This window comes from Phyllobates terribilis, unplaced genomic scaffold (genome assembly GCF_046119375.1).
Source record: "Phyllobates terribilis strain yellow unplaced genomic scaffold, ASM4611937v1 Scaffold_2__4_contigs__length_985480577, whole genome shotgun sequence".
Classification (NCBI taxonomy): Eukaryota; Metazoa; Chordata; class Amphibia; order Anura; family Dendrobatidae; genus Phyllobates; species Phyllobates terribilis.
This window is the reverse complement of record NW_027362762.1, coordinates 457,825,182-457,838,446: the sequence shown is the minus strand read 5'-3', so window position 1 is coordinate 457,838,446 and position 13,265 is coordinate 457,825,182. Positions and strand designations below refer to the sequence as shown.

Here is a 13,265-nt window from a genome sequence, read left to right as displayed (position 1 = left end):
ACATAGTGCTTTGTGTGCTGCCTCCATTCGTTACTTTTTTCTTGATGGTTTGGTTTTTGCCAGGGAGGTTCTGCACTCACATTACTCTGGTGCTTCTCCTGCTTTTCCTATTTTTAGATAGATATTTAATGAAAGTTTTCACTGACATACTTACTTGAACACACGCCTCTTCTGCGATGTGTATTCTATGTTTGTTTATAGTGACCTGGGTGGGATTTAAGACCGATATTGTGGCAGCAGTATTAGACAGGAGTGGTCACCTAAGAAGAGAGCCAAAGCTGTTAAAGAAGGGTACAGCTACAGGGAAATTGCAACACGAATTGGAAAAGGGATCTCACCGGCCAGCATTCTCAAAGTGTGTAAGGGGTTTCAAGAGACTGGTTCGTACAGAATAAACCAGGTAGAGGAAGGAAGAAGGCTACAACTCCTCAGACTGATAGAAGAATTGTTAAAATCACCCTAAATAACTGGTAATCAGTAATCAACTGCTGTTGACATCAACAAGAAGCTTGTCAACACTGGAGTGACAGTGTCCGACCGGACGGTTCGACGATGATTGGTAAACGCGGGGTTAAGAGCCAGAATACCACGTAAAAAGCCATTTTTGAATGCCTCACAGCGTCAGAAATGTCTGCAGTGGGCCAAAGAACATTCTAAATGGACCATTGAACAATGGAGAAATGTTTTATGGAGCGATGAGACACGCATATCCATCTTTGGCAGCAACGATGTCCACTACGTTCGACGACAACCTGGAGAGCATTGCTTGCCAGAGTGTACAGTACCCACCATGAAGCCCAGAGATGCAGTTGGTAGGCTGCAGGTAATTGAAGGAACAGTTGATGGTGAAAATTACATCATGGAAGTCCTTCAGCCTAAACTCATTCCTTCGGCACGTGATGTATTTGGTGAAGGGACACCGTTTATTTTTCAGCAAGATGGAGCCCCATGCCATACAAAAAATGTCTCTCTTTGTTCAAGGACAAAAATGTCCAGCTATTGAATTGGCCAGGAAACAGCCCAGATCTCAATCCTATTCAGAATCTCTGGGCTCGGCTCAAAAGAGCGGTGTCAAAACAGCGGGCTTCACACAAGCAGGAACTCATTGCAGCCATCATCAAATCATGGCTTCATATCATCACACTATCTAATTTAAACAAACTAGTAGATAGCATGCCAAGTAGATGTCAGGCAGTTATCAAGGCCAAGGGCTATCCAACTAAGTATTAACTTTTTAGCGTTAGATATGAAAATAGGACAAATAAATGGCTTTTCTCCCACAGTCATCTGAGTGACAATAGTGTCCAATTTGTTGACAAATGAACAAATTTCCTGCTAATATTGTGTTTCTATATGAGATTTTGTTATTTCTACTTAAAAACTTTACTGTGAAATCAAAAACATTTATGAAATTTGGATTTGTATTGGCAAAATGCTAAAATTCATAAATCCTGAGGGTGTTGCCTCAATTTTGGCTACTAGTGTACATAAATTATAGATAGATAGATAGATAGATAGATAGTGTGGGGTTTCTACTCACTTGGGTGCGTCGGGAGGCAAACAGGAGGCACTTCATAAATCAAGGAAAAAGCAAAAGGAAAACAAACAGTTTTCTGTTCAGGCAAACAAAGCAAAGAGTCCTTTATGCAAAGTCTCTGGTTAGCCAGTCTTGTGGGCACACAGGCTGGGTGGTGTCCAGTTCACTGGCTCTGTCTGTAGACAACAACACACAGGAGGCCTTCTCCCTCCATTTTATATCTTAACCACACCCAGAGGTGAGGTATGTGGGCAGCCAGACCCGCCCATCTCTCACAGCTGCCCGTAACCCGGCCCCAGGTGCACCAGTGCTTAGGTGCACTAGAGCAACATTCAGGGTTACATCACAGAGGACAGTCATCTCTGTGATACATACCTCCCATCGACTATGTGTCCGTTAGCCACCTTTCATACCTCCCTCTCTGCCTAAAGCCGTGGGGCTTGGCACCTTTTACCACTAGACAGGGGATCTCGAGAGGGCATCGGCATTACCATGTAGCTTCCTTGTTCTATGTTCTACATGGAAATTGAAATCCTGTAGGGCTAAAAACCAGTGGGTGATTGTGAATACCCGGGGTCTTCCATGGGCGTAACGCTACTCAGACAACGCAGGGTGAGGGCAAAACAGCATGGCAATACTTTATTGAACCACAAAGCGGACAATAAACACAGAACAGTCCCAGCAAATACCCAAGATGGTACAACATTACAGAGTCTCACCCTTCCGCTGACCTGCGTGGGATAGAACAGCTGCAACTTTGGAGACTTCCAGGGCCAACTACCTCAACCAGTTGCCCCCCGCTTCTGGCGGGCCCCCACAGAGAGGAGGTAGCGGCAAGCTTAGGAAGCTAGTAGTCCATCGAGGTACAAGACCAGCAGACCCGAGGGTCCAAATTTGGCCTCTCCAAGAGTTTCCATGGGGCCAGGCGACCGGTGGGTCCCTCCTGGTAACTCCAAATGTCTCCATGGGTTCTAGGCGACCGGTGGGTCTCTCCTAGCAACCCCAAAACAACATATCCATGGGGCCAGCTGACTTATTCTTCCTCTCCTGGACTTCCCAAAAGTATCCATGGTCTCTCTGGTGGTCAATGGAGCAGATCCGAATCTTTCCAGTCAGGGCCGATACCCTTAGGCCAGAATCATATAGAATTCAAATCTGTGTCTCTTTGGGTGCCGTGCAATCCATCTGCTATCATTAAGGATGTCTCTCATTCTCCTTCTAAGGTCTTTCTGAATCTCTGTCCCAAGACTCACTTTGTCACAGAAACACATGTCCCTTCTTAAATACACATCCACAGGTTAAGAATTAGGGATGATATTATTTCACAGGGCTTGAGTATCCACAGCTCATCCCCCAAGATTGACTGGCAAACACCCTACAATGGTATTTAACATATCTAGCAAACATTCATTGTTCTGGCTAATCTATTTACATAGTTTGTATCACAGGGGCTCTTGTAAATACACATCATTGTTTCAGAATCAAAGAGCAGATAACATTCAGGGTTATACAAATAATAGTCTGTGTTAATCAACTAAAGAAGAACACAGATTAAAGAGTCAACATAAAAATAAAGGTATGCTTCTCTTGCCATCAGAAAGTATGTCTAGCATAATTAAGATTTTACGCTGTATCATCATAGTGACCCCAGCATTTCTTCCCCCTAGCATTTCCCTTTTTTTCTCTCATCCATCTGAGTGGCGCATGGTCTGATACCAATTTAAACTTTCGTCCCAATAGATAATACCGTAGTGTTTCCACAGCCCACTTTATGGCCAAGCATTCCTTTACTATGACAGCATAATTCTTTTCACTCGAGGACAGCTTCCTACTCAGGTAGAGAACAGGGTGCTCCTTGCCGTGTATCTCCTAGGAAAGGACTGTTCCTAAACCGACATCTGAGGCATCTGTCTGGAGTATAAACTCTTTCTTGAAGTCGGGGCCAACCAGAACCGGTTGCTTACACAGAGCCCCTTTCATTTCTTGAAAGGCCGTCTCTGCCTCTTCAGACCAGTGGGCCATGGCTGATATCGTCCCCTTAAGGACGTCAGTCAGGGGTGCGGCCATCATGGGGAAGTTTGGAATGAACCTCCTGTGGTATCCCACGATTCCTAGAAAGGCTCTAACATGCTTCTTCGAAAATGGTCTTGGCCAGGTTTGGATTGCCTCCACTTTACTGATTGGGGGTTTGATCTTGCCTCTACCCACTTCATATCCCAGGTATTTGGCTTCTTCTTTCCCCACGGCACATTTTTGGGGTTTATTGAAAACCCTGCCTTTCTTAGGGCATCAAACAATGCCTGGACCTTTTCCAAATTACTTCCCCAGTCTGGGCTAAGGATTACAATATCGTCCAGGTATGCTGCGGCATATTCCTTATGGGGTGCAAGGATTCAGTCCATGGCCCTCTGGAAGGTGGCCAAGGCCCCCTGCAGTCCAAACGGCATCCGGACATATAGGAAGCATCCGTCCAGCGTAGAAAATGCAGTCTTCTTCTTGGCTTTTGGTGACATGGGGATCTGCCAATATCCCTTCATTATATCCAAAGTGGTTATGTACCTTGCTGGCCCAAGTCTCTCGATCAGCTCATCAACACGCGGCATTGGATATACGTCGAATTTGGAGACTTCAAACAACTTCCGATAATCATTGCAAAACCTCCATTTGCCATCGGGTTTTGCTACCAAGACAATCTGGCTCAACCAATCGCTCTTGGATTCCTCAGCGACCTCAAGTTTCAACATACGCTCCACCTCCATGGAGATCAATTCTCGTCAGGCCTCCGGAATTCGATAGGGCTTCAAGTTTACGCGCACATGTGGCTCCGTCAGAACTTCGTGTTTTATGACCTTTGTGCACCCCGGCAATTCCGAGAACAGGTCCCTTTTCTTCTGCAGCAGCTCCCGACACTGCTGTTTTTTGGCCTTCGACAGTGTCTCCACTATGGCGACACCTCCAACCTCGTCTTCTGGCTTGCCCAGCAAGCACGGAGTTTCAGCCGGCTCTCTGTCTTGTCATGGCTTGATGAGGTTGACGTGGTAGATATGATATGGTTTCCGTCTTCCTGGTTGATGAATCTTATAGTTCACATCACTAAGCTTCTCCACCACCTCATACCGCCCTTGCCATTTGGCCAAGAATTTACTCTCCACAGTAGGAATTAGCATGAGCACTTGGTCTCCCGGATTGAACTACCTCACTCTGGCTGACTGATTGTAGACCCTGTCCTGAGCTTTTTGTGCTTGGAGAAGATGTCCTTTTACGATGGGCATTACCTTCACAATCCTCTGCTGCATCAGTGCAATGTGCTCGATGACGCTTCTGTGGGACGTGACTTTGGCTTCCCAGGTTTCATTTGCTATATCAAGGAGACCCCACGGATGTTGGCCATACAGGAGTTCAAATGGCGAGAACCCCGTAGAGGCCTGTGGAACCTCACGGATGCAGAACAACAGATATGGTAGGAGACAGTCTCAGTCTCTACCGTCCTATTCTATGGCCTTCCTCAGCATACTCTTCAGTGTTTTATTAAACCTTTCCACAAGGCCATCTGTCTGAGGATGGTACACTGAAGAGAGATTTGTAGGGCCTTACATAACTCACTCAACACCTTACTCATAAAGGGTGTTCCCTGATTAGTTAGGATCTCATTTGGTAAACCTGTCCGGGAAAAAACGTGGACCAATTTGCGGGCTATACTCTTTGCAGAGGCGTTTCTCAGGGGGATCGCTTCAGGATAGCGTGTGGAATAGTTCAGGATGACCAATATATATTGATGCCCACGAGCAGATTTAACCAGGGGACCTACCAAGTCCATAGCAATTCGATCAAACGGCATTTCAATATTGGGCAATGGCACGTGGGGACTTCAAAATTGAGAGGTGGGGGCGGTTAACTGGCATGTAGGGCAGGACCTGCAATACTTTAATATTTCCCGGTGACAACCGGGCAAATAGAACCTCTGCATGATCCGTTCCTGCATTTTTTCCACTCCCAGATGGCCACAAAAGACGTGTATGGGCCATGTCCAACACCCTCCGTCTATAGGGGCCCGGCACTATTAACTGTTCCACCAGCTCCTCCCTCACTTTCATAACACGGTACAACAACTCCCCATTCAGCATAAAATAGGCAAATCTTGTGTCAGCCCCCCGGCTCCTGTGCAATCCCATTTATGACTGTGACATTGTTAAAGGCTTCCCTTAGAGTTAGATCCCTATGTTGGGCAGTCCCAAAATTCTCACTGGTCACTCCTAACTCCGGCATGTCAGACTCAGGGGACACTACCTCCTCATCCCCCACCAGAATACAAAAGGGAATCCCGTCCGACTCTGGGTGTGGTGATACCTCTTCAGGATTAACTGGTTTCTTAACCGAGCCAGCGAACCCTGAACCCTTCCCCCACAGATCCCAAAACAAACAAAAGTCCCAGCCTATAATAATGGGGTGCAATAAGTCCTGGACAATGCCGACCTCGTGTGACTCAGTACCGTGGGCCGTTTCAATGTCCACCCTGGCCATGGGATAGTCCCTAGCATCACCATGAATGCATTGTACGCCAATCTTTTTTCCTGGGATCAGTTGGAGAGGGAGTGTGGCCCTCACAAGGGTCACCAGACTCCCGGAGTCTAGTAGTCCCGTTACCTGCCAACCATTCACCTTCACAGGACATGCTTGTGGCCCCTCGCTGGGTGGACAGTTCACACTGCAGGCCGGATACGCATAGTATGAACAGCGGCGTCCTAAGCTGCATTCCATCTGCTCGAGGGTCAGGGCACAACGGGCGGCTATATGGCCTGGGCCGTGGCACCTCCAGCAAATCCCATCATCTTGGGCATTACCTCCCCCGCCCAAGGTCTATAATTGAAGTTCAGTTGTAGAGAAAAGGGAAACATTTTCCCTATTTGAACCTATGGAATACTTCATTTCTCCACAAGAGGTCAGCAGAGGATAACAAATAATATAAATTGGGCAAATTAACCTCTTTGCACCTCATGACATATATTCATAATGGAGGGGGGTTGCAGGTGTATTGTGCAGATTCAACACTAATACAATGCACATAGGACATACTGTACTGCATGAAGGGAGCAGGTCTGAGAGGTTAACTCCTTCTGTACAGGAAGTTCAGCACAGATACTGAAGGCAGAAGGGGAGGTAAGGGTTATCGAAGATGTGAAAACACCAGAGAAGATTTTATGATTCCAGCAGAACTACAGAAAGGACAGGAGCTGGGATGTTTCACTACTGGAGGACTTCATTGTTGGGCTGAGGTTTTCCCAGGAATCCTGTACTCGGCCAAGCTTCATTCTATCAGCGAGAGCCGATGGGAGAAGATGCATGGAGACTGCTACTAACCAGCAGCTCTACTGCTCCATCAGCGCCATCTCCAAGGAGCAGCGGCTTTCTCCTGCCTCCTGCACAGTTGAGACCAGCGGATACTCAGGAGTCTATTAATCCTGCAGAAACTGAGGCAGCAGTCAGTAAGCACTGATTGGCTCTTACTATCATGTGACTGCAATTAGAGTTAAGTGGCACATTTTCTCCTTGTGAAAATGAAACATTTGGGATCTAAAATTATGTAAAGCTGTGTTTCATTTTTATTTTTTGTTAAAATATTCTCTTACTCACCTGTTGGGTCAAATTCTGTTCATTTACAGGGTCGGACTGGGGCACTGGGACACCGGAGAATTCTCCGGTGGGCCCGGGTCCTTGGCAGGCCTCCAAGCAGGACGCACAGGGGACCCGCTGGTTATCATGGCCACCGACCTATCAGTGGCCGGCGGCTGACGCAGTGGTGGACACACCGCCAGAGCTGCTGCACCAGGACTCGAAGATGCAGGGGGGCCCTTGTAGGGCGGCGAATAATGATGGCAATGTGGCCTGCTTCTCAGACCCCCAGGCTCCGTGGGGCCCATGGCCAGATTGCCCTCTAATGTGCTATGGGCACGCTGCTGACAGGGGATGGGGAGAGCATTGATGAGGATGGGGAGTGCAATGATGAGGATAAGGAGAGCAATGATGAGGGTGGGGAGAGCAATGATTGAGTTGGGGCAGAGCAATGATGGAGGAGGTGGGGGAGAGCAATGATGAAGGTGGGAGAGAGCAATGATGGAGGTGGGAGAGAGCGATGATGGGGATGGGGTGAGCAATGATGGGGATGGGGGAGAGCAATGATGGTGGGGGAGAGCAATGATGGTGATGGGGAGAACAATGATGAAGGTGAGGGAGAGTACAATGATGGGGGTGGGGAGAGCAATGATGAAGGTGGGGAGAGCAATGTTGGGGGTGAGGAAAACAATGATGAAGGTGGGAGAGATGACAATGATGGAGGTGGGGGAGATATGACAATGATGGAGGTGGGGGAGATAATGACAATGATGGAGGTGGGGGAGATATGACAATGATGGAGGTGGGGGAGATATGACAATGATGGAGGTGGGGGAGATATGACAATGATGGAGGTGGGGGACATATGACAATGATGGAGTTGGGGGAGATATGACAATGATGGAGGTGGGAGGAGATATGACAGTGATGGAGATGGGAGGAGATATGACAATGATGGAGGTGTGGGGAGATAGAACAATGATGAATATATTTTGATTGGGGCGTGGCTAATAGTATATTAATGGTGGGGTACATATCTGTATTCAGGGACGCAGTGTCGGGGAGACACATATATGTATACAATATATGTGACCTAGTTTTTGTTAGGGCTGCGGTGATCATCGTGACAAGACGAGTCGTGGCTGAGAGATCTCGACATGAAGGTCTGACCAGATGAAGAAGAAGCAGCAGAAACTGACTCTAATCAGACGAGACGTCAGCGGTAAGTGCCTGGATGTAAATATTATTCTGTATCTGCATGGTGTGACTTGGAGTGATAATGTTATCTGTAAAATCCTTTAGCGAGGAGAGGCTATGGTGATACAGGCACGGATCCCCTGTGTTGATGGGCGCTTACACGCCGCCCAGCATGCGTCGCTCCCCGTGGCCGGCGTCCTAGAAGTCGAGATGGGCATGTGCGCGTAGTGTGAGATCCGCCAGGCTAGGGGGAGAGGTCATGATGACGCGGCACAGGCGCTCTCCCACAGATGGTTTTCGTGAGCCATATGAGCAAGTATATGTATAGAACCACTCAGCTTTAAGCACAATATTATCTAAACCATAAAAGATGGAACATCAGAGAATCTATATAGCTTAAATACATTTCAATTATTTTCAATATTTCTTGAATAATTCATTGTTGTTCACATTTTCAGATTCTCAGGGCAAGACTGCCCTCTTGTGGTTATTTAATATAGTGCGGCCTTCATCACCAAAGCTGGTACAGGTGCAGAACAGAGTACAAAAATAGTTAGTATACAATACACAATTTAATATCAATAGCCAAAATATCTATTTATTGATATTGTTCTCTATCCTGTACAAATAAATTGCTAAATTTATAATCAAGTATACGCACTACTCCTGAAATATATTTCTATATAGCTGCTAGTTGTATTTATCAGCAGGATCCGATGTATAACACTAGGTCCCGCTTAAACATCATCTATACTGAATAATGTAATATATATATGTCAGAGAACACAGCATCACATATTAAAAATGCAAAAAGGTGCATTATCAAGTTTGTGCCAATGATTTTGGATTTTTTTTATTCAGTTTTCTGCTTTTGTGTGAATAAATAAAGATGAATTATATAAAATAAATTTTGACTATTGTATGCATATTTATATAGATATATTTAATGACTTTCTATAAACTTTGAATGGGTATTTTTTTCTGGAAATGCTGAAGTGTGGGGGGCTCCCATCAGTAGTTATTGGCAATAACTTTATATCCTAATTGTGATATTAACTTTTGTTTTATTTTGTTATCCTGAATGGTTTATGGACATTTAATAAATCGCCTGTTTGTTTGAAACAACAAACTGCATTCCTGTGTGTGAACCAACGTCTACCACGGAGTACTACTCACAAAACATATATGCAATAAGCTTCCACTAGTGGTTCTTTAAATACTAGCAAAAAATAAATAAATCAGGGATTCAAGTGTACTTCCATTAGTGATATTGTAATATCTGATATGGATAGCTTTAAAAATTAAAGGGGTATTCCCATCTCCAAGATGCTATCCCAATATGTAGTAGGTGTAATAATAATAATAATATTAGCAAATACCTCCAATTAGAAATGTAGTATAGTTCTTCTGATTCACTAAGTTGCTTACCCCATGTCAGGGCATTGCAGTAGCTTAGGTATGCATGGTTATGACCCCTCATATAGTGACAGTTAGTTGATAGTGGTCGTATCCATGGATATCTAAGCTACTGTAATGCCTGCACATGGGGTAAGCGATGTAGCGAATGAGAAGAACTATACTACATTTCTAATTGGAGGTATTTGCTAATAGAATTATTACACCTACTACATATTAGGATAGAAACTTGGAGATGGGAATACCCCTTTAAGCTCTTACCTGGGCACTATGCAACCAAGCATAGTAATGTGCAAACTGTGCAGACTGCCTGTTGACTCCTGTGCGGACAACACATGATCAAATCCACTTTTATTGCTGGTATGTTAAAATCAGGATAAAACCATGTTAAATTACAAAAGAAATAAAAAAATAATGTTAACAAAGGTTGAAGAAACACATTTTCAGACCCACATCAGGACCTTCGTCAAGTTTAATAGTTCATCAAACTATGAAGAACTATATTCATTAACTAGTTGAACATATTAAACCTGAGGAAGGTCCTGGTACAGAGCCAAAAATGTGTTAGTTTAAACTATGTTAACATTTTTTATTATTTTTCATTGTTTTTGTAATTTACCACTGTTTTATCCTGGTTTTAACATATCAACAATAAAACTGGTTTTAATAAGACAGCGCCATTGGATTTCCTTTTTTATCTACTACTGTCTATAGCACTTATTGCATACTGCTAGAATATTATCAGAATAACATTATCAGAGCCTAAATAAATCAGCCTAGAATTTAGGAGATATTGATGTCAAAAGAGTAACCTTCATTTTTATTCATTATTTTTCATGACTCAATAGTGAAGGTAAGATTAGAAATTTTGTAATATATCTTAAAAAGCTAACTGAAAAGATGGCAATAATGATTTTCAAATTTTAATATTTTTCTATCTACTGGCTACCATGGTACAAAGAAATATTTTTCCTGTAATGTAACTTATCAAAGAAATCTGCTTCTTTCTCCTTCTTGGCTGATCATTCACTCTTAACCCATGGGTAAAATCTGTCTTCAATGCAGACAGATTTTCTCGTTCTTGAGATTTAAGATGACAGTTGCTGCTCATAAATTTCTATTCGTAAGGAGTAAAACGTACTAGAAGTAGACTTAGACATTCTGCTGCAAGTTCATCTAAAATGAGAGTTACACTTTAAAGTGGATGGCCACAAGTACAAAGGAGACTAAAATAGAGACTTCACAAATTGTATTTCTCTGTAGTTCATCTTCAAAATTACTAAATCTATGAAACATATACAACAAGCTTTGTACAGCAGAACAGATAAGCATGGTGAATATTTTCACATTTAGCCGAATGAGCTATAAAAAAAAGATCATAATTGTAATGTCAATTGTCTTTAGCATTATATACGCATGACGTTGAGTTCCACAAGAAGCTTGATATGATTTTAGTTATATACATACAGATATTTAATGGGCCATTATTTTTGAGGTCCTGAGGCTGGTAAAGTAGAAACAGTTCTTGACAGATGTTGTGGAAATTGCTGACACATGGCACAAGAGCAGAAAAGTCCTGAAATTTTGTGAGAAGCAAGAACAGGGTTGTGATGGACATCTTGGATCAATAATCCCATGTAACTGCCAACATTTGAGGATGGCAACGTTTGTAAGACAGGGGGTAGTGCAGTCACATGTTGGGGAAGCAAAGATCTTGAACAGCTGGGTAGACGGTGAGCACAACAAACATCAGTCATGAGTTTTTTCATCTCCTCCAGAGAGTTGGATAACATAAGGATGTAGTTGCGAGCAAGCAGCAGGGTTGAAATTTTAGAGAGCTTACGTACTGATGGTCCATGGGAATATGGCATGACTTCGCGCAGGCCATCCATTGCTTGGTTAAGGTCGTGCATTCGTTGACGTTCACGACTATTCACCTTTAAGCGAAGCCCATGTGGATCTTCTTGACTCTCTCTTCTGCAGGATCTTATTTTTCCTCGAGATGACCTTTTTTGTACATGGCACACTTTCGGGAACATTTGCCCAGGATTCACGGTGATGATGTCTTTTCTCTCCAGCTCTGGTGAGGAGGATCTGCTGGACAGACTGTCTGTATCCATTAATGGCAGCGATTAATCAGTAAATGCTGGGGTTATTGGCTTGAAGAAAGCTAGGTCAGATGCCAAATGAATTGCAAATGTCTTAAGAGGCCAGCTTATTCTTCAGAAGAAACCCGTACTCACTAACCCTCTGGTTGTATTGGGGGTCCCTGCAGTGCTTGTGTCATTTATACACTACAATACACAAAGGACACAAAGAAGGAGAATGGGAGGTGTAACTCAGTCACAAGAAGGCTCTAATGCCAGTGGTTAACATTTAGCTGGACTTTTATATATTAACCTGGTCACTAACATTTCTGTGATGTAAACTTTCTGTTCACCATTTTAAAGTCATACAAAGACTATGCAGATAAATAATTAGAATTTGCAAGTTTATTTGGACTTTGTTCAGTATTAAGAAATTGTTTAAAAGCTAAACTGATTAATATCTATCTTATATACTTCATCTGGTAAAAAAAAAACGGTTTAAATATACATTTTAACAAATTGGACATTATCATTATAAGGCAATGTCATCAAGGTGGTGATCAATGGCATTAGCAGGTCACCACTGTGGTCAGTGATTTTTTTTAAGCATTTTGAGAATTTTATACTTTTTTTCCCTGGAACATCCCTTTATGTATCAAAATGTTCTAATTTTATTCTTTTCAGAAAAAAGAGGTCAAATACCTTTAACAGATTCGAACAGCAGGTTAACGTTACCTGTAAGCATTTACCGGTAGTACCCGATAACTGCATATATTGCTTTGCAACGTGCCATGATAAGTATTGCTTGCTCAGATAAAATATATTATTCCCTAAAGACTCAGATATGGAGAATCCCATTTCAGAAGAGGTGGGGGTTCTGCTTCACACAGCGTTACAGATATTGAAAAGTAATCCTGGTGTTACTTAATGTTGCTAAGCCAACTATCCCCTGTTCAAATACATTAGATGAAAATACCCCCATGGCTTAAAACAATGCAGCAGGAAGACAATAGAAGTACCCCTTAGAACGGAGGTCTCCAATCTGAGGCTCTGTGGCCCATAAAGTGTGGCTACCGAATGGGGGTAATGTGGGAACCAGGGTTGCCAACTGACCAGAAATTCCTGGACAGCCAGTAAAAACAGAGCACTGTCCATAAAAAGAACTGATGTAACGGTGATTTTTTTGATGCTAGAGAAACTTGTACAGATTATTATGAGAGTAGTTATCATTTTACAGTTCACAGTGAGTGCAGCGATTGTCTCCATATGAGAATTATGGACTGTAGATATACAGTCATGGCCGAAAGTGTTGTCAGCCTTGAAATTGTTCCCGAAAATTAAGTATTTCTCCCAGAAAACTATTGCAATTACACATGTTTTATTATACACATGTGTATTTCCTTTGTGTGTATTGGAAC

At 43.3% G+C, this 13,265-nt stretch overlaps 1 protein-coding gene across 1 annotated transcript; it reads right to left on the bottom strand.

The window, feature by feature from the left end:
• Positions 1 to 11,244: 11,244 nt before the first annotated feature.
• On the bottom strand, positions 11,245 to 11,880 carry LOC141252818 (oligodendrocyte transcription factor 3-like). Its single transcript, XM_073670576.1, has one exon. It carries the CDS (start codon positions 11,878 to 11,880, stop codon positions 11,245 to 11,247), a length of 636 nt encoding a protein of 211 aa, XP_073526677.1.
• Positions 11,881 to 13,265: the final 1,385 nt, after the last annotated feature.